At 42.1% G+C, this 26,583-nt stretch overlaps 1 protein-coding gene across 3 annotated transcripts; it reads left to right on the top strand.

The window, feature by feature from the left end:
- Positions 1-23,375, top strand: STAMBP (STAM binding protein). Of its 3 annotated transcripts, none has more exons than XM_052648766.1 (10): positions 1-98; positions 1,990-2,207; positions 10,238-10,313; positions 10,611-10,706; positions 11,815-12,178; positions 13,201-13,325; positions 14,204-14,341; positions 20,633-20,745; positions 21,273-21,372; positions 22,797-23,375. In XM_052648766.1, the coding sequence occupies exons 2-10, from the start codon at positions 2,005-2,007 to the stop codon at positions 22,851-22,853; spliced, it is 1,272 nt and encodes a 423-aa protein (XP_052504726.1). In that variant the 5' UTR covers positions 1-98; positions 1,990-2,004; the 3' UTR covers positions 22,854-23,375. The 3 variants fall into 3 exon arrangements, with proteins under 3 accessions (XP_052504726.1, XP_052504728.1, XP_052504727.1); XM_052648768.1 differs by having other exon boundaries at positions 7-24; XM_052648767.1 differs by lacking the exon at positions 1-98 and adding an exon at positions 247-343.
- The last annotated feature ends 3,208 nt before the right edge of the window (positions 23,376-26,583 follow it).

Raw genomic sequence — 26,583 nt, 5'->3', positions numbered from 1 at the left:
CCGAGAGTCGTCCGCGGGGGACAGGTGGGGAAGGGTCCCAGCCTTGTGGTGGGGCCCGGGCGCTGAGCGTGATCGGAGTCTGACGGGGAGCGGCCACCGTGAGTGTGGGGCCTGCAGCCTTCTCCTCCCTGCGCCCCCTGCCCGGCCTGTCGCGCGCGAGGCCCCTGACGGCTCCGGTCCCCAGCCTGGCCCAGCGCGTCCCCTCCTACTGCTCGCGATAGACGCGAAAGCCTTGAATAATTTTGCCCGATGTTGACAACTTGGCTTGAGTGCCTTCGAGAAGGCCTCGAGTAGTTGTCAGTGGATCCTTCTCCGCTGTAAACGCCCCCTTCGCTCATTCCTGGTACTTCCTTTCGCCTCCCGGTCATCTTCCCCCGTTTCGGTTTTTTCCGCCACTTTCCCCCTTATTTGCGGACGCTGCGTCTCCTCTTTGGAGTGTTGGTCAGCCTTGTCGTGTGGGGCAGCACTTGCTGGCCTTGGGAAGAGGTTCCATTCTCGACCAAAAGATCCTCTCCCGAGAGGTGATAAAGAGCAACAAGCCTCTCCTGCCTCAGTTAGCTTTGATGGGCTCTGCACTGAGTTTACTAATTAGGCAACTTGGGGAGCTTTTAGATTTGCTAGTGGCTTCTTGAGCCCCTGAAAAGACTCCCACAGGAGGTGGACTGCCTCTACATCCCTGGTAGTCCCCACAAGTTTTGTACCCTTAGGGTGTTTGAGAAAAAGCTTGGTGGAGGAAGTGTGACCTAAGGATAGAATTGACCTGGAGAAAATCATCTTTGAGGGAGTGCTTGGAATGGAAAACAGCAGTGGGTAGACAGATGAAACACATATGAGGATTTCTGGGCAGATAAGAATCCTGACTGAAGCGAAAGGTCTCTGTTGGCAATGAGTAAGGTTTAAAAGGACCGAATGGGGCCAGTTGACACAGGGCCTTGAATTCCAAAATCTGCTGTAGCTTGTATGTTCTACAGCATGCTGGTTGTGCTGTGTCGCTTCGGACATGTCCGACTTTGTGACCCTGTAAACTATAGCCCACCAGGCTCGTTTGTTCATGGGATTCTCCAGGCAAGAATACTGGAGTGTGCTGTAATACAGGGGGTGTGCATCAAATACCCAGAATCTTCCTGGAAGTGATGTAGAGTGATATCTGATTGGAAGAAAGAATCTAATTCTAACAGCAGCAGTATCAGGAAAGACTCTAGAATGACTGCAATCTGAGACCCGGGGAGGGGAGACTCCCAGGTTGTTTTTGTTGTTATTTTTGGTTTGGGTTTTGCCTTTCAAGTTACCTTTTTGTCCTTTTGTTATTCAAGGAGTACTTAGTCTTCGAAGATAGATTTGAATAAACTGTTTTCTAGATCTGAATTCCTTACCCTGAAATGATGATGTTGTACATTGACTGGACTAGTGATTTTATGAGCAGAGTCAGGATTATAAATATTCATCCCCACACCATTTCCCCTCACTAACCTTGTGCTAAAGTGCGAAAAGTTGTAGACAAAGTCCGTTACTCTCAGGTTAAATGATCAACTTAAAGTCAGTTAACAATCATCAGGAAATGTCATTGAGTATTCTCTGTCAGGTACTGGGGTGGGTGGAAGTGGGTAGCTGGGAGGAGAGATAATGGAAAAAATACAAGATACTGTCCCTCTTTTTATGGTGCCAAGGTCAGGGCCACCTAATGACAGGGAATGATTAGCATGAAAAGAGAACTGAAGCCCTTGTGGCTCATTATAGTTATACTCTTTGTACCACCTAATCATGCCACAGGCATTACGGGTTTCTGAGTCTGTCAGCCCTTTCATCCTTGTGAAATGGGCTTCCTGGAGGGTCTCAGGCTTCTTGTGGGGAAGAGACCTTAGTTAATATGGGCAACAGCATTTGGTGTTTTTCTCTTAATTTCTTTGTAGGGTGGAGGTTTGTTGAGATAAACGCCTGTGCCGAGGTGACGGGGGCCTTGGTATTGATGCCATCTTTTACTTGTTTCAGGACGTCTTGGTCCTCATGTCTGACCATGGAGACGTGAGCCTCCCACCCGAAGACCGGGTTAGGGCTCTGTCCCACAGGGGCAGCGCCGTGGAGATAAATGAAGACATTCCACCCCGCCGGTACTTCCGCTCCGGAGTGGAGATTATCCGAATGGCATCTGTTTACTGTGAGGAAGGCAACATCGAATATGCCTTCATCCTCTATAACAAGTATATCACGTAAGACACCTCCGGTTTCCTTTTTCTTTTCTGGTGACTGATGCCTCACTCATGGTGCTCTTGTGCTCATTTATTTCTGCTCAGAATTGCTAAAACCAGAGGACTTTACAACATCATTATCATTAATCATTTTTGCTGGCAGCTCCGACATATTAGCTGTTCTTGACATTCAAAGACATGGGTACTGCAAGTGTTTTCGTGACTCAGTAATTTCATGAGTAAGAAACCTAGCTCTCTGGGCTGTGCCCACATGGCCCAGCTGTTAGGCAAGAGAGTTGGTGTTTAAACTATACATGTTTTGTATCAATGAAGGTTTTTTCCTGTCCCTTCTCTATGAAGGCAGCCAATCAGAGGATTATCGCTGAGGTTTAGCAGAGCCAAAATTCCTCACCTCTGCCTATTTTGTAGCAAATTGATTGTCTCGGGAAAGAGTTTTTTTGTAACCTTTATCATAATCATGTAAATCATTAAATAAGTATTGACCACCTACGGTTTGTGTAGCTCATCATAAGACCTTTCCCTTGAGTTGCTTAGCCTCTTGGAGCTTTGAAGATTCCAGTTAACAGGAACAATTGCTAAAGTCCCAGTGACATTGGAAAAGATGTGTAATTTAGGAAGGGAATAATAATGTTAAAAGATCTCATTTCTAGTCTTGTTCTTTCATAATATTAGGACCTTAAGGTAACAATAATTACAGTGTATTTGTATAGCTCTTCAATAGTTCATAGAGTATTTCACCTGCATTCATGTCATTTGATCTTTACAGTTCTGTGTGCGCTGTGTAGGGCGCATCATCCTTCCATTCTGCATATGAGGAAACACCCTCCAGGTTCAGTGGTAGGCTTTAGTCCACAATTTGCAGTGGCAAAACCTGGATTTTCCAACTCTTAATTCAGGATTCATTCTACAACATAAGTCCTATTCTTTTTGTTTTCTTTTTGGTACTGTTTCTTGAATTGAAGGTAGTCTTTTGAGATTATAGTCTGGTGACACACTAATTTTGGGTTATTCTTTATTGTTTTTTGAATAGGTAACATGTGCATGTAGTGCAGAATTCAGAAGGCACAAAAGGGTATATATATTTCTAATCCTCTTTTCCCCCAAACCTTTAGTTCCCCTCCCCACAGGCAGTCACTCTTATTAGTTTCTTGTATGTTCTTCCAGAGGTGATGGGTGCATATTAATTATATGATACTAAGTTTTTGATCACATACTGCTCTAAAGCAGTGTTTGTCAACTTTGGCGTTAGTGACATTTTGGGTTGAACAGTACTTTGTTGCACAGGAGTGGCCTGTGCATTGTAGTGTGTTTAGCAGCATCTTTGGTCTTTCTACTAACTAGATGCCAGTAGAGCCCCTTACCCCCAAGTTGTGACAACCCAGAACGTCTCCAGATATCACTAATGCTCTCTGAGAGGGAAAACTGCCCCAGTTGAGAGCCAGTACTCTAAAGAAAACTAGGTGTAAGAGTGGATTGCCTAGAATTAATATTGTAATTTTAGGATGGAACAAAGGGAGTGCTGTGGTTTCATAAAGTTTCATAGAATTATAATTACCTTTCTCCCTCTCTTTGCTATTAGGAATTTTTCATTCCTAGGCACTATGGGCACAAAATTTATTTTCCCGAGATATTTCTTTGGCTATTGTCCTCCTCTTCATTTACTCTGCTGCTGCTAGGACTAGTATATTTCCAGTGATCTTGTAGACAGCTCTCTCAGAATGAGGGGCACAGTTCCTTTCGGAAATTATAATTGAGTAAGTGCAGTAGAATCATGGAATCACTGTACCAGGTGTTTTCTGAAGGGCCTTCTGGGTCTTGTTGTTCCACATAGAAAGTGCTTTGAGGGTGAGGATCATATTCATTCAGCAAATATATATTGTGTATATCTACTATCTACTTGACGCTGCAGTAAGTCCTACGTACATAGTAAGTAAAATGGCCCTTGCCCTTATTCTTATTATGGGCGAAGACAGCATACACGTAAGCAAAGAAATATATGGTAACAAAATAGAGAAAACGCTTTGGAAGCAACAGAGAAAGTGCTGTGATAGAAAATAACCATGGATATCTAATTAAATAGAGTAACATCTATCTGAGAATGTAAAATTTAAACTGAGACTTAAAGGGTGCCATAGAGTTGGTCATTCCAAAAGCAGAAAGCAGAGTGTTTAAAACAGATAGTACTGTGTATTGAGAAGCTCTCAGGTAGGAAAGACCTTAGTGTGTTCTGAGGATTAAAGATCATTGTGTTTGGAGTGTAGCAAATGAAGAGAGAGAATGACCTTAGATGAAGTTGGAGAGGCAAGCGGGGCCAAATCATGGAGGATCTTATTGGCCACAGTAAGTTTACATTTTATCTTGAGAGTAATAGAAAGCCACTGAAAAGTTTTAAGTGAGGTTGTGACCTAATCTTATTACGTTTTAGAAATATAAATTTTGGCTGCCATATGGTAGCTGGTGGAGGGAGTGTTAAGAGAAGGCAGTGATATTAGTTAGGAAACTCTTAACAGCAGTTCAAGAGAGAGGCTGGTGGCTTGAAAGAACATGGTAGCCTGGAAAAGAGTAGATGGATTTTGTTTTCTGGAGATAAAGTCCATGAGACTTACTCATAATTTTGGAAAGAAGATGGTATCAAGGTTGACCTCAGTTTCTGCCTTGAGTAACTTAGGATTTGCTGGTCCATTTATTGAGATGGGGGAGAGTGGTTGGGTAGTGGGAAGACAAAGAGTTCAGGTCTGGGTTTTTAACACGTTAAGGTGTTAAGTTTAAGTTATCTATGAGATATCCAAGTAGTGATGTCCAGTAGGAGGTGGAGTGTAGCAGTCTGAACTCAGAGGAGAGGTCTCTGTTGGAGCAACAAGCTTAGGAGTCCTCAGCATATAGTTGGTCTTGAACCCATAAGGATGCTGAGACCGTCTAGTGCAGTGGTTCTTAATCTAGGGTCCAGGAACCCACAGGGATTCGTTGATAGAATTCAGTGTCCATGCACTTGGTTGGGAAAGACTTTTCTTATTTTTACTAATGTGTAGCTGAAATTTAGCATTTCCTTTAATTTTGAATATAGGCTCAAACCACAGTATTATTAATATTTGTAGTTTTGTCACCGACAGAAATCAAGACATTTTCATATTATGATAGTCCAGTAGGTCTCAAAATAACATTTATACTTATCACTACTTCAGAATTCTGGTACAGTTCTTAAACCCACAACTAGATCTTGTTTTTAAATGCACTAACAATGCATCAATAAGTAAGCATATGTCATCATTTTTTAATATTTTGAAAACTGTTACAGTAGAATGGGGCTTTTTGTAATCTTTCATTATTTATATTACATCTTTAAAAAATTATTTTGAGAAGAGTCCATAGGCTTCATTAGAGGCCAGAAGGATCCGTGGTGTGTTAAAGGAAACAAGACTTTGATTATAAGACTGTAGAATGAGAAGGAAAGGAGCTTAGGAGAGAGCCCCAAGGTTGGTTAGTGGAGGGAAGGCCAGTAGAGGAAACTTGGAAGGAAGTTTTGAGAGATAGGAGGAAATCCATCACTTTGTCGTGGGAGCCAAAAGAAGTAAGTAATTGCAGGACACTGGGCAGCTGTGTCAGGTGGGCAGGGGTTTGGGTTTGATGTCACGAGTTTCACTGAAGTGGGTCGAAAGGCAAATGGGCGATAAGAGTACAGTTCTGAGATTGGCCTGATAGTAGATATTTTTGGCATCACAAGCAAGTTGGTCTCTGTCACAACCTCTGCTTTGTAGTGTGAAAACAAGTCATAGATAACACATGAATGAATGAGTGAGGCTGTGTTCCAATGAAATTTTATTTACAAAAACAGATGGCGAGCTAGATTTGACCCACTGGCCGTAGTTTGCCAAGCCCTAGCATAGTCAGCTCTTTGGAGAAGTTGGACCAGAAGTAAAGTGGAAAATTGAAATAATTGAAGGGGACAAAGAGTGCATGATTGTGTTTGTGTCTGTTTTCAGGTGGGAGATGCTAAAGCATATTTTTTGGAAAGGATATTGTGGAGTAGGAGAGGCTAATGGTACAGAAAAGAGGTTGAGCATAGACATAAACTCCTAAATAGGCCAGAAGGAGTAGGCGTAGGATTAATAGTACCCAGAAACGTCAGTTGATTTTTTTTCTGTGCGTTATTACATTGAGTGATATGAGTATCAGTGTTAACAAGACTGATAAAGGGAGCCTTTCCCTGTATGTGGTATTCTGCTTATAGGACCATTTAACGTGATGAACTCGGCCTAGAGCAGAGTCAAGTGAGAGGAGGGGAGAATGTATTACTTGTTAGATTTGGGTTTTAATTTGATACTTCGTTGGATTGGCTTGACCTGAATCAATAAATGTAGCTACATTTATTTTGCTTGCAGATATCTTCAAGACCCTAACTCTTGATTCTGTGAGCTGACAAGTCCTAGGAGTTGCAAAAAAACGTTCTAGCTCAGTATTCTCGCTCTGTTTTTCTACCACACTTTCCTTGGTATGTTCCTGTCAGTTAACAAGAGCTCACTTTGGCAATTATTACACTGAGGAGGAGAGAGGAGGGTAGGCCTCTATTTCACCACTCCCCTGCTTCGCCCCCCACTACTGAGTCATTGTTCTAGACCTTTTGTGGATACTTTAATTCAAGATTTTAAAGGGTATATTTGTTCTTTTCCCTCAATCAGTTTAGGCATCGTAATGATCTCAAGCACATTCCCCTCCTCAGAGGTTTTCCTTACTGTAGGAATGCTTTTCCTTTTGCAGACCCCAGTATAGAAGAAGGATCCTCAACATATTAAATCAGTACATATTTTCATGGTGAGCACAGACAGTAATCCAGGCAGTGGATTCCTTCACAGCTTTTTATGGTCATTGACTAGGCTACATCGAAAAGAGTTACAGAGGACTTAGGCAGTCCTGTCTGCTGTGTGAGCCTCTTAGCACACAAACCTGCTTTCTGAAAATGGTCTGTCACCTGTGTTGAAAGTGTTTACCACCAGGATTGGGGCTTATGGACTGAAGAGGGTTTTCCTCTGTGATCACCCTCGCTTTGCTGACTAACTTTTCAGATTGGAAGAAATTAGAGCCCTTAATGCATCCACGTTATAGATTTTCTTTTTGACTTTTTAAATTATTTTTACACAAAATTAATACTTTTTCATGATTAAAACAGTTTGTTTTCAAACCGTACAGCAAGGGAAATATTAAAGTGAAAAGAAAATCCCCATCCACCAGAGGTAATCACTGTTCTGTTTCTTGTGTGTTTATTAAGAAAATATCCCCATGCAAGCACCTGGGCTCATGTCTTTATCCTTTTTCCTTGGTGCCTGAATGAGATCATACAACATAGTCTTCTCTACAGCTTGCTTTCTTAACAGTCGTATCTTTACATATCAGGACGCTGATCCATCATCTCATTCTGCTTTAGGGCTGTTTCTTCTACCTGGAGCAGTCTTATCCTGGATATCTTCGTGGCTCGCTCTTCCGGTCCTTACTTAAATGTCACCTTCTCAGTGATGCCTTCCTTAGCTGCGCTACCTAAAATCTCAATCCCTTCCCTATTAGTGACTTTTCCCCAGCACTGATTATCTGTATACTCTTCGTTTGGTTTATTGTCTGTTCCCCCCTGTCATGTATACTCTGTGGTGGGGAGGAATTTGTGACTGTGACATTCACTGCCAAGTCCCCAGCCTTTATAATTATGCCTGACCCCGTCATAGATGCTCAATAAATGTTTTTTGAGTGAAAGAGTGATTGATAATGTTGTTTTTCCACATTTGGGTCCACCATAAATTATTAAGTAATCCCCTACTGATGCCCATTTAGGGTTTCAGTTTGCCTTTCTTTTGTGAACAATGCTATATTGAATAATCTCATTCATATATTTTTGTATTATTGTAGGATAAATTCATAGAGATGGAATTGTGAGTTTAAATGATATACACATTTTAAATTTTGAATACTTGTCTCCTACACCCCTTCCCCCCATAAGGAAAAAGGTATTATCAGATTCCAGTCCTGCCCAGGAGTGTGTACGGACACCTATTTCTCTGTGCCTTTACCTACACTGGTTGTAATCCAGCTTTAAGCCTTTACCAGTCTGATAGATGAGAAATGATAGCTCGTCTTAATTTGAATTTCTTTCATTTATAAGTAAAATTGAGTACCATTTTATTTAATTATTTACCTCTTTTATTTACTTTTATGCATATTTTTTCCTTTTGTTCTTTTGGATTGTTTTGCTTGTGTTTTGCCCGTGTATCTTTGCTTGCTTTTGTACAACTCCTCTCTCTAGACTGCAACCAGATATAACCCAGAGAACAGTATACCTCTGGGCCACAGCTATTCTCTGCCTGGAAAATTTCTAACCTTGATGTTAGCATCTTCCTCTCTTTTTCTTGCTCACATCTTTATTTATTATGGTAGTAAAAACAATAGTATATATAGCAGATGTTGGCTGTGTGCTAGGCACTGTGCTCAGCACTTTATTTATTTTTAAACTCTGTTTGGTGTCATAGCAACCGTTTCAGGTAGTCCTAGTTTGTCTCTGTGTATATAATTTATAGAGAGAGAGCAGCTGAGGGATGGTGCTGGAGGTCGTACCGCTGGTAGATAAATGGCTAAAACCTGGATTTGAGCCTAAGCAGGGTGGCTCCAGAGCCTGCCCTCCTAACCATTAAGCTTTCTTGCCTCCAGTGTGGGCACTGGGTTGTGTTATTCATTCTGTTTTCAGGAGACCCTTGTGCCCATATGTCCCCGTTCAGAAAATTGACTGCAGTTACTGAAACACGAGAAAGGTGTTCATGTTCAGGTCTGGAAGTTTTTTGAACTCGTTTTATTTATTTATTTTGACTGTGCTGGGTCTTCGTTGCTATGCACAGGCTACTCTCTAGTTGCGGGCAGTCTTCTCATTGCAGTGGTTTCTCTTGTTGGAAAGCACAAGCTCGCTAGTTGTGGTTCATAGGCTTAGTAGCTCCACAGCATGTGGGATCTTAGACCAGGGATCAAACCCATGGCCCCTGCATCGACAGGCGGATTCCTAATTACCACCAGGGAAATCCTTTATGAACTAGTTTTCATTACATGGTTCAAAATCAAAATAATGTTTTAAAAGTATATAGATTTTTCACTCCCACCCTTGCCTCATGCACTCTATTTCCCCTGCCCTCTGCTTTTGTTAGTTTCTGTATCTGCTTCCTGTGTTACTATATATACTTATAAGCAGAATCTGGAATCAGCCTGCTGGCACTGAATTCTGAGCCCGCCACTTCTGGTTTTGACAAGTTGATGAACTTCTGTTTGTTTTCACCATTCCCAAGTAGACATCATAAATGTTAGAGCTCATGAAGTGATTCAGTTTATTTTTCCCACTGAGCTTTACAGTCAAGGACAAGAACTGAAAGAGGAAATCTAGCACTTAGGTCTCTCTAAGCAGTCTTCATCGGAGACCATAATGCACATATTAAACGTGATGCGCATGTGCATGTGTTACACATGACACATGTGATGTTCACGTATAACACATCACTCTCTGAGCATCCCAGTGCTTATAACGTGGTGCGAGGATGATTCTTCGACAAAGGAACATGAATCCCAAAGAAAATAAGCCGACCTCAAAGATCACACAGAGCTAGGAGTAGTAACAGAACGTGGGTTTTCTCTTAGCCTCCTGCCTTTGGCTGCCAGACTGTTCACTGAAGAATGCTTTGTGACAGAGGGCTTTTCCTTTGGAAGCCTGTTACTGTCACAACCAGGAAAGAATTTCTTTGGAGGCGTATTTTTGGGCACAGGCTAGGATTTTCTCCCCTCCATAGTTTTTGTTGTAGGCGTCTGGTGCTGCTGCACGCCTGAGTTGGGATGAGAGCAATTCTGTGGCTCCTTACGGGGCTGAGGGTGATGGGGGAGGTGGCCTGTTCCCCGTGCGTACCTGGAAACCTGTCAGATAGCCGCTACAGGGTAAGGGAGTTGCACTGCTTCAGAGTCTTTTGGGCATTTGCGTGTCTTGTTTGCATCACCATCAATCTGTTCTGTCCCCTTAGGCTCTTTATTGAGAAACTACCAAAGCATCGAGATTACAAATCGGCTGTCATTCCTGAAAAGAAAGACACAGTAAAGGTGGGTCTTCACTTTCACTCTTGCACATCTAAAAGCTTCAGAGAGCCACAGACTAACTTCCAGATATAAGTAGCAGAGTCTGCATCTGAATGTCAAATCCTGCAAATAGGAGATAAGGCCATTTCAGTAGATCAGTTATGAAATACCAGGTACGGTATGGCAGGGGTAATTTTTATTACATCATTTAAATGTTTTTGGAAGTGTTGTTGCCATTGCCAACTTGACTTAAGTCTTTTTACTTTTCTACTTAATTGGCGACCATTGTCCTAACTCTCAGATTTTGATTTTGTATCCCAGAAATTAAAGGAGATTGCGTTTCCCAAAGCAGAAGAACTGAAGGCAGAACTGTTAAAACGATATACCAAAGAATATTTAGAATATAATGAAGAAAAAGTGAGTATGGATTAGCAAAAAAAGGAAATTATTTTGGTTTCTTAGGCTGTGTTCTAGGAATCTAGTAGGTATTCCAGCGGATCTTTTGATTTCATTGTGATATTTTATATTTTTGGCAAAATCCAGAAAAAAGTGTTGAGGCTGAGGATTCGAATATAGATTAACCCCTTTATCTAAGAGGATGACTTGAGGGACAGAAAATCTATTGCTTGTCTGTTATGTCTAGAGCTAGAACCTAAGAACAAAGAAAGTTCTCACGAAAGTATAGCGTTTTTAGATCAGAGAATTTGGGGATTTGATTCACATTTGATTATATCCAAAACAGATTATACCTGTTTATAATAATCAAATTTTTTCAAGCTGTTAATATTTTCAGATGACTTCTTTTTAGGAAGAGTCAGTTAGAGCATGTGAGAAGCTCTGAGACAGTGTCCCTGGTGTGTGCCAGGTGGGAACACACACTGCAGGCACTTGCGCACTCTTTGTACATGCTACTGAACTCTATTCTGGACTCTGATGTTGAAAATCAGCTGAGAGGAAACAGCTGTATATTTCTAAGGTACCTAGTGAGTGAAAATCTTCATGAAGGAAACTGTTACTTGATGTTTCTTAATAGTTCAAAATGTCAGTCTGTATTTTACTAATCACCAGAAGAATTTCAGAGGCTTCATTCAGGGTTAAAATTCAATACAGACCCCCTACATGGCGTTTATAAGTTTGGATCTGGTTCCTTTTCACAGCCCTACTTGGGATACGGAATGTATACGTGGCACACCTAGGGACTAAGATTGTATATGATATGCATGTGCGGCAATATGCTGCATTAAGATTTTGGTAGAGAAGAAAATACGTTAGTTAGAGTTATTGGGAAAGGGTACTGAGAGGATCAGGACTTTAATGTCCTTAAAGGATAGGTGTACGGTGCTTAGATCCATTAGGGATAACTGTTCTGTGGGTGTAGAGGCACTGAGGGAAGCCTGAATTCTGTGTTTGGAAATCAGGCCAGAACATTTGGGAGCAGTCTCCCTGCTAAAAAGCTTTGTCCTCCTAAGGTGTGAAGTTACTTGAGTGTGAAGTGTTATTGTTAACTGCTATTTGTGCTTTGTAGAAGAAGGAAGCAGAAGAATTTGCCCGAAATGTGGCCATGCAGGAAGAGCTGGAAAAGGAAAGACAGAGGGTGGCACAGCAGAAGCAGCAGCAGCTGGAGCAGGAGCAGTTCCATGCCTTCGAGGAGATGATCCGGAACCAGGAGCTAGAAAAGGAGCGACTGAAGATTGTGCGGGAGTTTGGGAAGGTGGACCCTGGCCTGGGTGGCCCACTGGTGCCCGACTTGGAGAAGCCCTCCCTAGATGTATTCCCCACGGTGCCTGCTGTATCCACACTGCCTTCAGACTGTAATGCAGCTGTGAGGCTTGCCAGGCCACCGGTAGTGGACAGATCCTTGAAACCTGGAGCACTGAACAACTTGGAAGGTAGTGAATTCATTCGCTCGAATCCTCTTCCGTCTCAGCTGCAGCCAAATAGGGTGTCATTCCAAGGGATTCAGCGGACAGCTACCTCCGTGATCCCACTCATTAGGCTCTGGTCACAGAAATCCACTTGATCAATATTATCATACTGTGCTCTGTGACAGCTGTATTATAAAGTTGCTTAAGTCATATAATTCACCTGGGCTAGGTTGATTTCCTGAAGAGCTAATAAAATTCTTGAAAGTCAGACTCACTCTCAGCTTTTAAGGGTTATATAGAGATTTGAAATGTTCAGTGAACTAGAGACCAGTGTTAACCTTTTGTAAAGGAAATTTGAGATTTACAGTAACACTTTAAAATTCAACAACTGACTAAAAAATAAAAGCTACTGAACTGTGTTTGCCTTGCAAATGTTCCTAATTGGTAAGGAGTTTAGTCAAGGTAAATATTCTGTGTAGTCAGTGGTATTTCAGTCTAGCCATAAAACTATTAAGTCTTTCCTCACCTCACCAATGAATGGTTACCCAAGAAAATAACAGTAGCAGCAAAATGATGAGTATGCCTTGACGATTAGAATAGATCTTTTAGGAATCATCTTTCAAGTAGTCATGTAAGGAATTCAGCTTTGCAGAAGATCTACTTAAAAGGACAAGGTAAGAGTGGGCAAGAGGTGTTAGACTCTGAAGCTTTCAGGATTTCTCCCCATGTACTTGGCAGGGTTGCCTCTCACTGTTATTCCTGAATAGCTCAGAAACTTAAGTAGTAGTTTCTCTTTGCCTTCACTTGAATGATTAAAGCCTCTTCTCTTTTCTTGAAACAACATACTCCCAATGGCTATGGTCAGAGGTTGGAGAAGAGCCTTTGCAGCCCTTTCTCTTCTGCCATTAGGATGAGATCCCCACTTACTACCTGCAGTTGTGGGGACCCCACTGATTTGGCATTGCTTTCCTAGGGCTGCCAACTCTGAGGTCTGCTTGGGGAGGCTGTGCCCCACGGTCTTAGATTTTTTTCTCTCTCCCTTACAGCTCCTACAATTGATGGATTGCGCCATGTGGTGGTGCCTGGGAAGCTCTGCCCACAGTTTCTCCAGTTGGCCAGTGCCAACACTGACCGGGGAGTGGAGACATGTGGGATTCTCTGTGGAAAACTGGTAAAAAAAAAAAAAAAAAAAATGCTTTCTAGAGCTTAGACTGTTTCTTCACCCTTGGCCTCCTATGACTCTCAGAGAGATATCCAGGGTCAGTTACTCTTTGTAGAGACCCCTCTCCTGAAGGAGCCATGGGCAGCAAAATGCAGTGTCACCTTGAATTCAGTGGCCCTGGATTTGATTAATTTTCAGAGTCCCTTGAAGGTAACTGAGAATTTTAATGCTGGTAATAAGAAATGCTTAATTCTAAACTTCGTAGGAAGATCCCTTGTTCAGCTTTTGAACACCTGCTTTGTGGTAAATCATCAGAATATGAAATATATAAGGCAGATAGCATCTGTCCACAAAAAGTACCCAAGCACTTTAGAGAGATGGGAGATAAACACCAAAAGATAGTTTGTTGACTAGCATGTACAATAAAAGCACTAGGAATTATGGGGAAAGAAGGATCATTAAATGGAGGTGCTTAAAGAACTGATTACTAACTGCTAAATAAATAAATGAGTAAAGTGGAATAGACTTAAACTGAGCCTTAAAGGTGGGGAAGGGCTTAGAGAAATAGTAAAAGGAAACTACTCTAGATGTGAATAAAGGAAGAGAAATAGTACTATACCCAGAGCTTCTTAAGATTCATGAGTAGACCTGTTTGGCTGCAGCAGGAAATTCCCACAGGGCTGTGGGCATCTTGGCCTTGCAGAGGGCCCCAGGCAGTGTACAGTAAGAGTTGTGAGCAAGACTGACATGAGGGACTCACCTCATGAAGAAGACTCAGGCAGGGAGAAGGGCCTTTGCTTGTATGGAAATTTAACTTTCCACTGCTGTGACAGAGAGAGTTGCCTACGTACGGGGGAATTGTGACGAGCTGTTTTCTAATTTGACAGATGAGGAACGAATTTACCATTACCCATGTTCTCATCCCCAAGCAAAGTGCTGGGTCTGATTATTGCAACACCGAGAGTGAAGAAGAGCTTTTCCTCATACAGGATCAGCAGGGTCTCATCACACTGGGCTGGATTCATGTAAGCAGTGCTGTGCCCTCCGGGGCTTCATCTCACATGATGTTACAGACGCACTACTTGTTCTTTCCTTGAAGAAGAGTGAGTTGTATCCAGACTGTTTAGATGGTTGTATTTCCCTCTGTTGGGTACAGACTTGACTTCCTTAGCATACTTAACTGCTTGCACTCCAGTATTGATTTCTGGGGCTTTTCGTTTCTAAAAGATGTTGTGATTTATTATATTTTTAAGAGATGTATATATTTATTTTTGACTGTGCTGGGTCCTCATCGCTGCACACAGGCTTTCTTTAGTTATGGTGCATGGGCTTCTCCCTGTGGTGGCTTCTCTGTGGAGCCTGGGCACTGAGTACATGGGCTTCGGTAGTAGCAGCACTGAAGCTCAGTAGTGGTGGCACACAGGCTTAGTTGCCCTGCACGTCTTCCCAGATCTGGGATCGAACCCATCTCCCCTGCATTGGCAGGCAGATTCTTCCACTGGGCCACCGGGGAAGCCCAGGACTTTTTAATTAAAATAATTTTTTAATAGAAATGAAATTCTTCCTCCAAAGTCCCAATTTCCCTGTGACCATGAATGTTGATAGGATGCTAGCTGAGAGTGTATGTGAGCCTTGACCATAGAGGTTATGCCTTACTTCATACGAATGATGTTCCTGAAAGGTGTACAAGTCAAAGTATTTAAAATGAACCAAGGAAGTTAACACAGATACTTGCATTTCATCTTTCTTAAAACAACCTATGAAAGAAAGTGAAAATGTTAGTTGCTCAGTCGTGTCTGACTCTTTGCAACTCCACGGACTGTAGCCTGCCAGGCTCCTCTGTCCATGGAATTCTTCAGGCGCAAATACTGGAGTGGGTAGCCATTCCCTTCTCCAGGGGATCTTCCCGACCCAGGGATCGAACCCAGGTCTCCCGCATTGCAGACAGATTCTTTACCACTTGAGCCTCCAGGGAAGCCCAAAACAACCTATATGTAAACCTTTATGTAAATCAGAGGGGCTATCAAAATAGAAAATGTTTACGTATCTGCATATGTTAACAGCCTTCTAGTAATATTCAGGTAAAATATAATTCCATCCCTAAAGATTACATTTTAATTTTTCTTTTTATTCTTTTTCAACCCCTCATTCTCATAGACCAAGCCGTTTTTTACATTGTGTAACAGGGTTCCACACAAACAAGGCAGCTTATTTCTGGATTTGGGAAGATTGCACATACTTGTATATTGGCATTGGGGAAATACTGACTTGTGAGGCAGTCCCATGTGCCTCTGTCCTTTTGTAAATACTTGCTATTGTGTATCCCCCATTATAGATACATGGGGGATAGAAAACTTGTGTCTTATCCACCAGGGGATACAATTTGAGTAAGATATGGTTTTAGTCTAATAGAGGAGATTGACATATAGACAAGTCGTTAACTCCTTATGTGAAGCAGAATGTGCCTGGTGCCTTAAGAGATGCCCTGTAGAATTTAGAGGAGGGAAGGATCACAGCAGGGGTGATGTACTAGATATGTGGCAGGGGGTGCCAAGGGAGGGTTGCATATGGAGGGGACAGCAGTGAAATAGGTAGACTGGAATCCTGGAGCATTGAGTGGTCAAGTTTTCTGGGGCTTAGAGTTCATATCAGGAAACAGTGATAGGTAAGTTTTCACATAACACATTAGGAGTGGTATTTTGGGTGGACAGGCAGGATAGGTCTGCTTCTTAGTGAGTAGGATGAGGCAGGGAGCTCATTTAAGAGGTTAATGTGATGATTAACATGTAATAATGAAGAGAACCAGGGTGATGGCAGTGCATTTGGGAAAAAAAGAGACAAATGTAGGATTTCAGAGGATGTGGGGAATGAGTCAGAGAGGATGATGAGTAAATGTGATGACTTAGAAATTTCAGGCCTGACTCATGGAAGTGGCAGTGATCAATCATCTCATAAGGAAAAACAGAGGTTCCAGCAAGAGAACTTACTTGGAAGTGGGGCAGATGTTGTCTTCAGTTCTGAGTATATTGAATTTAAGATACTGGTAAGACATTGGGTTTTCCTGGTGGCTCAGGTGGTAAAGAATCTGCCTGCAGTGTGGGAGACCTGGGTTTGATCCCTGAGTCGGGAAGGTCCCCTGGAGAAGGGAATGGCAACCCACTCCTGTATTCTTGCTGGGAGAATCCCATGGACAGAGGAGCCTGGAGGGCTGCAGTCCATGGGGTCACAAAGAGTCGGACACGACTGACTTTGACTTTTTTCTTTTTCAAGACATTATGTCAGTAGAGGTAGTTATCGGGCAATTTGAACTTGGAAACAAGGTCAAGGTGGGAAAGAGAACCAGGAGACCTTTATGTAGAGCTGACCTTGGAGACTTTGGAACTGGGGGAGGATGGAGAACAAGAAGAAATTAACTTGCAGCTGAAGGCCAGGCCACCTAGGGGAGCATAGGGAGTAGTTAGCCATGAAGCACAGAGATGTCAGAGAAAGGTGAGGTAGTGTTGAGGCATAGGTGCCAAAGGAGGAGGAATGTCTCAGAAAGAAACTTCAGGGTGTTCACTGTGTCACATGCTGCAGAGAGCTCCAGAATGATGAATACTTATATGAGCCGATTGGACTTGCTGAGTCATTGATGACCTCAGTTTAGTGGGTTTTAAGCAGTGGTGGGAATAGATTTAAAAGGTTTAAGAAGTAATGGGTATTGAGGTTGTGGTGATAGTGAAGTGTACACTGATTTTTTGGAGAGGTTAGCACTAACTAGAGGAAAGGAAAGAGATTGAATAGTGGCTTAAGGAACAGCCAGGGTGAGAGAAACTTTGCTTGATTTATGGTTTAGTGTGTGAAAATGTGTTGTTTTTATTTTTATTTTCTTGAAACTTTATATTTGAAATATATATAAAAAAGTGTTATATAAATTAAATGTACACTTTAATGAATCATTAAACAAAAATATATGTGTACACATTACCTAGGTTAAGAAATAGAGCATTGCCAGAAACATACTCCTCCCCCATGCTCCTGCCCAGTCACCCTTCCTCTCTGGTACAGGTAATCCCTCTCTTGATTTCTTTTGAAATTCTTTGCTTGCTTTATAGCTTTGCTACCTTAGGGTGTGTCCCTAAACTCAATAGTTTACTTTTTCTGGGTTTGAACTTTACATGTGTGCGTGTGTGCTCAGGCGCGTCCAGTTCTTTGTGACCCCATGGACTGTAACCCACCAGGCCCTTCTGTCCATGGGCTTCTCCTAGCAAGAATACTGGAGTGGTTTGCCATTTCCTCCTCCAGGGATCTTCCTGAACCTATGCGCCACCAGGGAAGCCCTTGTTGAACTTTACTTAAATAGAATTATATAACGTATTCTTTTGTCTTCAGCTTCTTTTGCTCAGTGTCTTTAAGGTTCATCTGCATTCTTATGTATAGTTGTCTGAGCATGTTTTTAAGCCCAGTGAGTGGGTGAACTATAGTGGAACCTGTGAATGAGGGGTAAAAGGACAGGAGAGACAAGATAATGTGGAGGTAGGAAGGAATTAAGTCAAAAGTACAAAGAGGGTGTCATCTTCATATTAGGAGGGAAACACTCCTCTACAACAGAAATGAAGGAAGAAAGTTACAGAGAGATTTTCAAGGTTATAATTGGAGATGTTGAGGGAACTCATTTTAGACGATCTTTCAGGGTTGAAATCTAGGTCCATTGCCCCAGCAGGAGGAGACAGGAGAGTTTAAGAACTGGACAAGATGAGACAAAGTTGGGAATCATTACTGTTTAGACTTTAGGTACATCTTAGCCACAAGTGAGTAAAAGTATTTTTAATATCAGTGAGGGCCTAGCTAGGAAGAGATTTAGAACTTAAATGGATAGTATTCCAGCTTTTATTCCCCCATGATATTCCTGTACCATTTCTTCCTAACTTGGGATGAAGAGCAAACCAAAACAGACAGTAATGTTTGCTCAGATCTTAAAGTTGGCAAGAGGAGAATACCAAAGGTCCGTTCTTCTGTACCATGCCAGCTGTGAATCAGGTTCCTGGTCAGAATCTTTGCATTTTTTCGGCTGTGCTGGGCCTTCGTTGCTGTGCAGGCTCTCCTCTAGATGTGGCGAGCAGGGGCTGCGCGCTGGCTGCGGTGCGTGGCTTCTCCCTGCGGCGGCTTCGCTTGTAGCTGGGGCACGTGGGCTCAGTAGTTTCGGCTGCCAGGCCCTAGAGCGCAGGCTCAGTAGTTTTGGTGCATGTGCTTAATTGCATGTGGGATCTTCCCAGAACAGTGACTGAACCCACTACTCCGGCATTGGCAGGCAGATTCTTTACCACTGAGCCACCAGGAAGCCCCCCTCGTCAGAAACTTTGTATGGTTGTGTTTATCGCCAACTATTGTGTAACCCCCAACTCAGTATTCAAGGCACTCCTTCACCTTGTCTCAGCCCTACCTTAGCTGGACACTCTGCTCATCTGAACACCCAGGCTGCCCTCAGCATTCACTTTTCTCACTCATTTCTGTTCCTTTGGTATATTCTTTTTGTTTTTTTTCATAAAAATGCCTTCCTCTGTCTCCAGCATGTGGGCACAGTGGGCATAACTTTTTTTCAAGAAACTCAACTGTGAAGGGAAGGAGAGAAGGCATAGTAGTTAGAGGGGAGCACAAGTTCAAACAGGATTTTTTGGTTTACAGTTATTTATTGAGGCCCTGCTATATGTCTTTATATCATCTTTCTGGCTAACCCAACTTTAGGTTGGAGACCTTCATCAACTTGTGTAGACCTTGTTTGTTCTCAGTTAAAATTTCAAGCTGTAACCATGGGATGAAAGGTGTTGACACAGGCCGTATGTTCCTAAAAGCCTGTGGGATCGTATTCTTATTGGTAGAAACTGCTTCTCCCCTGTGATCATAGAAGTCCTTCCCTGCCCCGTGCAGACGTGTGTATGGATTTGCTGTCAGTACTCAGCTGACTTGTTCCTGTGTTGTAGACTTCTTCCACAGTGAGCTGGTCACAGCGTTTTGTGCAGTCATGCTTCTCGGATGAGGCTACGCATAAGAATTATTTAATGAGCTTTAAAAAAAATATTTTTTTTCCTTCTCAGGATGGATATTTCCAGGGTGGGGTGCAGGAACTTGTGCTTTTGACAAGTTCCCTTAGGAGCTTCATTTTTGCACAACAGAGTTAAAAACACTGGTCAAGTGCACATATTTATTTTCTGTGCTTTTAAGTCAGTAAAGATTGGTGTTCTTTTTGAGTCATATTTGGTCTTTCCTTTTTCCATTCTTGTTATCTAACATCATACCCCCTCTGAGATAAGTCATTATATAGTGTTCATTTGTATACAAAGACAGTGTTCAATAAAACATTAAATAACTGGAGAATTTCAGTGGTTAGGACTTGGCACTTTCAGTGCCATGGCCCAGATTCCCTCCCTAGTTGAGGAACTAAAATCCCACAGGCCATGTGGCATGGCCGAAAAAACAAAATTAAAAAACTGAAAACAAATGAGATAAACTGAATGAAATTTATATGGTGCTTTAACTGATTACTTTCAAATGTCAACATCGTGGTCTTTTTCTCAGATAAGACAGGGTCCTTGTGATTAACCACCCTCTGAAATCCCAGTCATCCTCTGCCTCTCATATCCTTGAATGATATGCTTTAACCACAGGACAGCTTTTGCCACTTTTGCCTATGGAGCCCCTGACTTGTTCCTGACTTTTAAACCCCTTTGTCAAGAAGAAGAATCATTCATCTGTGGTTTGTTAAGTCCTTGACTTCTACCAGGTTGAAGTACTGGGTAGCACATACCGTCTATTCCAGTATGGGTGACTTTTTTCATTGTGTCAAGAGAGCTTGTGAGGAGCCAGATAGATCTTGATGGTCAATTAGAAATTAGGAGTCTGCACATACTCATGTTAAATTACATTTGTTTACAATGCAGGGAAGGAAGTTCATTCCTTATTAGGAACTTCAGGCATATTCCTCATGGCTGCTAATGACTTTATACTTAAGGAGATCATGGCAAGTTATTGAGAATTATTTGGCTCTGCCTTCCTTCATGGGGCAGGGGGGCTTCCCTGGTGGCTCAGAAGGTAAAGAATCTGCCTACAGTGTGGGAGATCCAGGTTCGATCCCTGGGTCAGGAAGATCCCTTGGAGAAGGGCATGGCAACCCATTCCAGTATTCTTGCCTGGAGCATTCCATGGACAGAGGAGCCTGGCAGGCTGCAGTCCATGGGGTTGCAAAGAGTTGGACATGACTGAGCAGCTAACATTTCACTTTCTTCATGGGCTAGGCTTGCCTGTGTATTCTCACTGAGACTTTTTTTCCCTCTTCTCAGACTCACCCCACGCAGACAGCCTTCCTCTCCAGTGTCGACCTACACACTCACTGCTCGTACCAGATGATGTTGCCAGAGTCGATAGCCATCGTTTGTTCCCCCAAATTCCAGGAGTAAGTACACGGGGTGTGGTTCCGGGGAGAAGCTTCAGAGGAAATGTTCTGCGTTCTAAAGACCTTGTTCTCTATCTAATATATAGATTGTGGTATTTGACTGGCTTTTCTAAAGGTCTTCCTTTTAAGTCCTATAGCCTGATAAACCTATTCTGCTTGTTTACAAAAGTATTCAAGCAATAACGTAGGTGCTTTTATAAGAAAAAGATGTTAGAAATTTGAAGTGTTTGACTTGAATCAGTAGGAATTTCAAGAGATTGATATCAGATTAGAGAATTTCAGTATCTAACAGATTATCTCTGAAAATTAACTTTTTCATTTTAAACCCTGTTATTTACTATGAATTCTCCCAGTAAAACTGATGTGGTGGCAGTGATGAATCACTCTCTGATTCATTCACCAGAGAAGAGAGCTGTGGGCCAGCAGACTTTTGAAGGTGTCTCAAAATGAGTTCTGCCCTGCCCAATGTGTGTGTGATTGAGGGGGACACCTTTGCTTGATTCTGGACCTGCTTTTTCTTATTTCAGAACTGGATTCTTTAGACTCACTGACCATGGACTAGAGGAGATTTCTTCCTGTCGCCAGAAAGGATTTCATCCCCACAGCAAGGATCCACCCCTCTTCTGTGTATGTATCCCTGTAGAGGAAGCTGGAGCTACGCTTTAACCAGGGAGCACAGTCAGAGCTGATGCCACACAGTGTCCTTCACGACCCACACAGACGATCAGCCTTGTCACTAATTTTCTAAATCTTCCTACAAAGACATGTGTGGGAGGCAGTGTGGAACAGGAAGAGGTCTGAGTCTTAGCTCCGCTACTTATGGGTTGTGATCAAGTTATTTAACCTTCCTGGGCCTCAACTTTCTCACCTATAAATGGAGATGATGATGATGATAATAATAATATATACTTTTACAGGGTTGTTGACAGGATTAAATGAAAGTACCAAGTGCAGTAGCTTGCTTACTAAACATTAGGTTTTTTCCCTTCATCATCATCAGTTGCTAAGCGTGCATTTCAATAAGAGATTTGAATTCAAAAGAAAAAAGCCATTTAACATAGGTAAAGTATATTTAATTTTGGAATTTTGCTTTTAATTTGATTTTAGGTCATAGAGATTTTTACGACCTTCTTAGAAAGTTTTTCCCCCAAGTGGTAAATGTTGTGGGTTTTTGGTAAATTCACAGTGGTAAAAAGCTGTAGTTGCTGAAAAGTATGTTGCAGTTTTCTCCTCAAATCTAATGAGATAGTACTGCCTCACTCCATGCCGGCCATGGAGTAGTAGTATTTCTTTTGGGTGCACTGAAAAGAAACCAATGTGGAAAAGGGACTCCAGAGCCTTGTCACTCTAGTGACAAATAGAAGAGGTAAAGAGACTAGGGATGTTTAGGAGAGAACCCCAGGGAGCATCTGAGAACTGACTGTAAGTATTAGAAGAGCTGTTGTATAAAAAGGTCCCAGATATTTCATATGACTCCCAGAACCAAAACTTAAGACCCTGTGAAAGTGCCAGTTTTTGGCTGAGTATGAGAAAGAAATTTCTGACAGATTTGCTCACAAATAGGGAAGTCTGCCTTGGAATGTAAGAAGTGTCTAGGTACCAGGATGTTGAAACAGAGACTGCACAATCCCCCAGAAATGCCTAGGCTTTCGGTTAGGATGACCCCTTGCGCATGCGAAGAGGGAATATTCCCCTTGTGAGAATAGGTGTACTTTATTATCTGGTTCACATAATGACCCAGCATACTGCAATTAATTCAGCAGTTATTTTAAATAAATGTATATTTTGTAAATTACTCTAGAATATACATACATTTGAAGAATAAATGGAGATATATAGGTCCATATTGATTCAGACTACAGGCTATTGATTCTCGATTGGTGGAAATAATAATTCCCAGACCCCTTACCATAGTTGCTGCTTAAGTAACAGTCTGGCTGCCCGCCTGGGAACCACTAGCCAGAATGAGCATTTCAAGTATTTAAGCATTTAAAAGATGGCTTTTCTGAATTCTCCAGGACTTCCCCTTTCTTTCTGTTTCGCTATTGCAGAGCTGCAACCACGTGACTGTTGTGGACAGAGCTGTGACCGTCACAGACCTTCGATGAGAGTTTGACTCAGACGCCTCCCAAGAATTGTAAAACCATATCAGTGTACTGTAGCCCCTTAATTTAAACTTTCCAGAAAGCTCTGGAAGCTTTTTAAAACAACAGGAAGTACCACCCAGGGGAGAACTGATTTTCTATTTCTGGTTTGAAAAGAAATGATCAAGTATGTCTTTTAGGCACATCTGGAAAATAGCATGGTCATGCTAAAGCAACTTTTCAGTCTGCCTGCAGCTAAAAAATCAAGGTGAGAAACTGTGATAAAGACTCACATGTGCTTTGTTAAAGATTCACCAATTGTTAACATTCACCAATTGTTAACACTTTTCCCCTGTCACCTATCCTTCTAATTTCTTTGCCAACTTGTTTATTGTTTACCTTTGGACTAATTAAGAGCATCTATGCAGAAGTTTGGAAGCCATTTAAAAAATCTTTGGGTTTTCCTGTGGTTTATGGCAAGATTAATGAAGCTTATTATAAAGCTGAAGGTCAGCTTCCTATGTCTGACCAAATGGTGAGGCTCAAAAACCCTAAAGAATGATTTTGTCAGAAATTATTGTTATTTAACAAATATTTCAGGATATTTTTTCTTCTACAATAAAATAACAATTAACATATATATATATATGGTGTGTGTGTGTGTGTGTGTGTGTGCTCTAGAATGATCGAGCATTGTTGGATCAAGCATTGTTGGATCAGGCATTGTCTAGACAGACAATGCTTAGTAAATGTTAACTAAAAGGTCTAGTTATTTGGGGAAAAGGTGAGGGAAAAATAGAACTTGGAGATGTGTCGACATTGCAAGTATGTCCCAGTTCACTTTAAATTGTTCAGTCCTTTCATTCTGCCTCTTGCCGTCTTCCAGAGGTGTGAGGTCATCTTTGTTCTTTTGGTGCTAGCTCAAGTGGGTCATCCATTCACTTCCTCCTTATGACCTAAAATCTTTCAGCTGAGGGTAATAGTGCCTTTATTTGGAGTACCAGGTTACACTCCAAATAAATGATTATATTCCCATGCCAACACACCCTACTGGCTTTTTTGTGTTGGTTATTCCTTTCTGACTTCAGCAATATCTAGGGAGATGTTTGAAGCTGTAGCTGATTCTGTATTTTTCCTGTGAGCTGAGCCTAATGTTCTAAGGTGTTCTAGAAATTAATCGTATTGTTTGTGTCCCCTCAGAGGGCAGAAGAATAAATACTTTGGGTAGGAGAATGATTTCTTTTTGTGTCAAAATTCTGTGGGCAAAAAAACTTTATAACTGTATGAAGTTTTGCTTCATTTAAAAATTTTGTGTCCTGAATATATTCATTCTTTATTACTTAGGTTTGTGGCCTTTGAACTTTTCCCCTGAAAGAGACAAGTGTCTATATTCATGTTCTCATAGGTTCTTAACTCCAAAGATACTGGAAGTTCTCTTTTCTGCAGTTTCAGAGTAGGTGGGAATGTGGGGCTGGATGGGTCTGGGCAAGGGAGAGTATCTCTCTGGCCAGTACCCTCCTTTCCCTGCTGCAGCCCCACAGGCAGCCTGGTCTGCCTTGTCCTTACAGTCCCACACTTGCCTGGCTCTGTACTTTCTAGGCAGTGCACGCCTTCTTTGCATTCTCAAGGCTACTGTTTAGTTTATGACTTTATTACCCCTTACTTGAACTATTTCAGTAGACTTCTTACCAGATGGTTTCTGGTGTTTCTTTTTTTATTTTTTTGGTGGCACTATTTCTTTGTTATTGTGCACAGGCTTTCTCTAGTTGCTGCAAATGGGGGGTTACTCTTCGCTGCGGTGTGTGGGCTTCTCATCTCAATGGTGTCTCTTTCTGAGGAGCACTGGCTGTAGGCACGTGGGCCTCAGTAGTTCTAGCATGTGAACTCAGTAGTTGTGGCACACAGGCTAGTTGCTCCATGGCACGTGGAGTCTTCCTGGATCAGGGATCGGACCTGTGTCCCCTGCATTGACCAGGGGATTCTTAGCCACTGTACCACCAGAGAAGTCTTATTAGTGTTTCTTGACTCTAGTCTCTTCTGCCCAATACAGTCAGAAGAAGTTTTCCCACGTTACAGCCATCCTCATGTTTCCTCACTTGCTCAGAAACCTACAGTAGCTTTCTGTCGCTTAACATCTAAAGTTAGCCTTCATTCCAGACTTTCCATATGGTCACGTAAAGCTCTTACCCTCAGCCACACACTAGTTACCTGGGAAGCTTTTTAAAAAGTACTGATACTTATGCTTCACACCCCACCAATGAGATCCAGATCTCTGGAGTGAGACCTCAGACATTGTGTTTGTTTTTGTCTTTTAAGCTGGTAGGATTCTCAAGGACAGCCAGGGTTGAAAGCCACTGCACTAGTCATTTATACCTAAGAGTTTTGAGCTCTCGTCAGTCTCTGTACATCATAGACATTTGATGAATATTCAGGGTTGATCTCCTTGCTGTCCAAGGGACTCTTCAAGAGTCTTCTCCAACACCACAATTTGAAAGCATCAGTTCTTTGGTGCTCAGCCTTCTTTATGGTCCAGTTCTCACATCTGTACATGACTATTGGAAAAACCATAGCTTTGACTATACAGACCTTTGTTGGCAAAGTGATGTCTCTTCTTTTTAATATTCTGTCTAGATTTGTCATAGGTTTTCTTCCAAGGAGCAAGCTTACTTTCACATACTCCTAATTAAATACCAAAGCAGAGAGGAAGAAAAAAGCCTCTTAAACCTTATAATGCTCTCTTGGGTACCAGGCACTTTATGTGGGAAGCATTCCCTAGTGTGGCTGGTGTCATGATGGATATGTGTTGCCTAAGAGGTGAGGGTTTCAACTTTGACTTGGCACCTCAGAATTTAAAATCATAATAGGCCTGTCCCTTTTGATTGCTGTTCACTTCTTCTGGGTTTCAGGTACCCCAGTGGAAGAAATTCTTTCATGTGGGGGAGAGTGCAGGCTCAGTAGCTGGGGCCATCAGTAGCTGCTGTGTGGTATATGGAATCCTCTTAGACCAGGGATCAAACCCATGTCCGCTGTAATGGCAAGTGGATTCTCAACCTCTGGACCACCAGGGTAGTCCCCAAGGCTCATTTCTTTTTGTGAGGAGCTTTGCTCGGGGCACTGAGAAAACCTGTTTGGAACACTGGAACATTATCCTTTGGGGAGGAAGTGCTAGACTAAACATGAAATATTTTGATTCTAGGCCCCGATGTTCACTTACCAGCAAGTCACCTAACTTCCCAAACATCTTTAAAATCTATAAAGTGAGGTCAGTCTAATATACCTACCTCACATGATAAAATGAACTCCATATGTAACTATGAGAGTTGTAAAGATGCTGTGAAGTCTTAACGTACTTACTGTCTGTATCCCTGGAAAACTTTGAGTTGAGGTGCCCTTGCTTCTACCTGTGAGACCACTACCTGCTTCAACTTCCAGCTAGAGGACTCCTCAGACAGATTCACATTGTTTATCACTAACTGGGCTTTAGCTCCGATTATCTTTTCTGGTCTGCTCTGATGTTCTGAACTGAAAAAACTGAAAACCTCAAGAACCAGGAGAAATACTCCAAATTTCTACTCATTTTCCCTAAGACTCAGAGCAGAGCCAGGACCTAGAGAGGTGGCACCATATCTTTTATCTCTTGTTTCCACCCCCACTCTTTTTTAAAGCTCATTTTTGATTGGAGGCTAATTGCTTTGATTTGTTGGTTTCTGCTGTACAACAACATGAATCAACTATAAGTATACAATGTCCCCTC

The sequence above is a fragment of the Budorcas taxicolor genome, chromosome 11 (genome assembly GCF_023091745.1).
Source record: "Budorcas taxicolor isolate Tak-1 chromosome 11, Takin1.1, whole genome shotgun sequence".
NCBI lineage: Eukaryota > Metazoa > Chordata > Mammalia > Artiodactyla > Bovidae > Budorcas > Budorcas taxicolor.
This window is presented reverse-complemented; position numbering and strand designations above follow the sequence as displayed.

What these genes read in the sequence shown, in the direction of transcription:
- STAMBP (XM_052648766.1), top strand. Translation starts at nt 2,005, where the DNA reads ATGTCTGACCATGGAGACGTGAGCCTCCCACCCGAAGACCGGGTTAGG. An exon ending in TAGAATATAATGAAGAAAAA is followed by an intron (nt 10,707 to 11,814) that starts GTGAGTATGGAT and finishes TGTGCTTTGTAG; the next exon opens with AAGAAGGAAGCAGAAGAATT. An exon ending in AGCACTGAACAACTTGGAAG is followed by an intron (nt 12,179 to 13,200) that starts GTAGTGAATTCA and finishes TCTCCCTTACAG; the next exon opens with CTCCTACAATTGATGGATTG.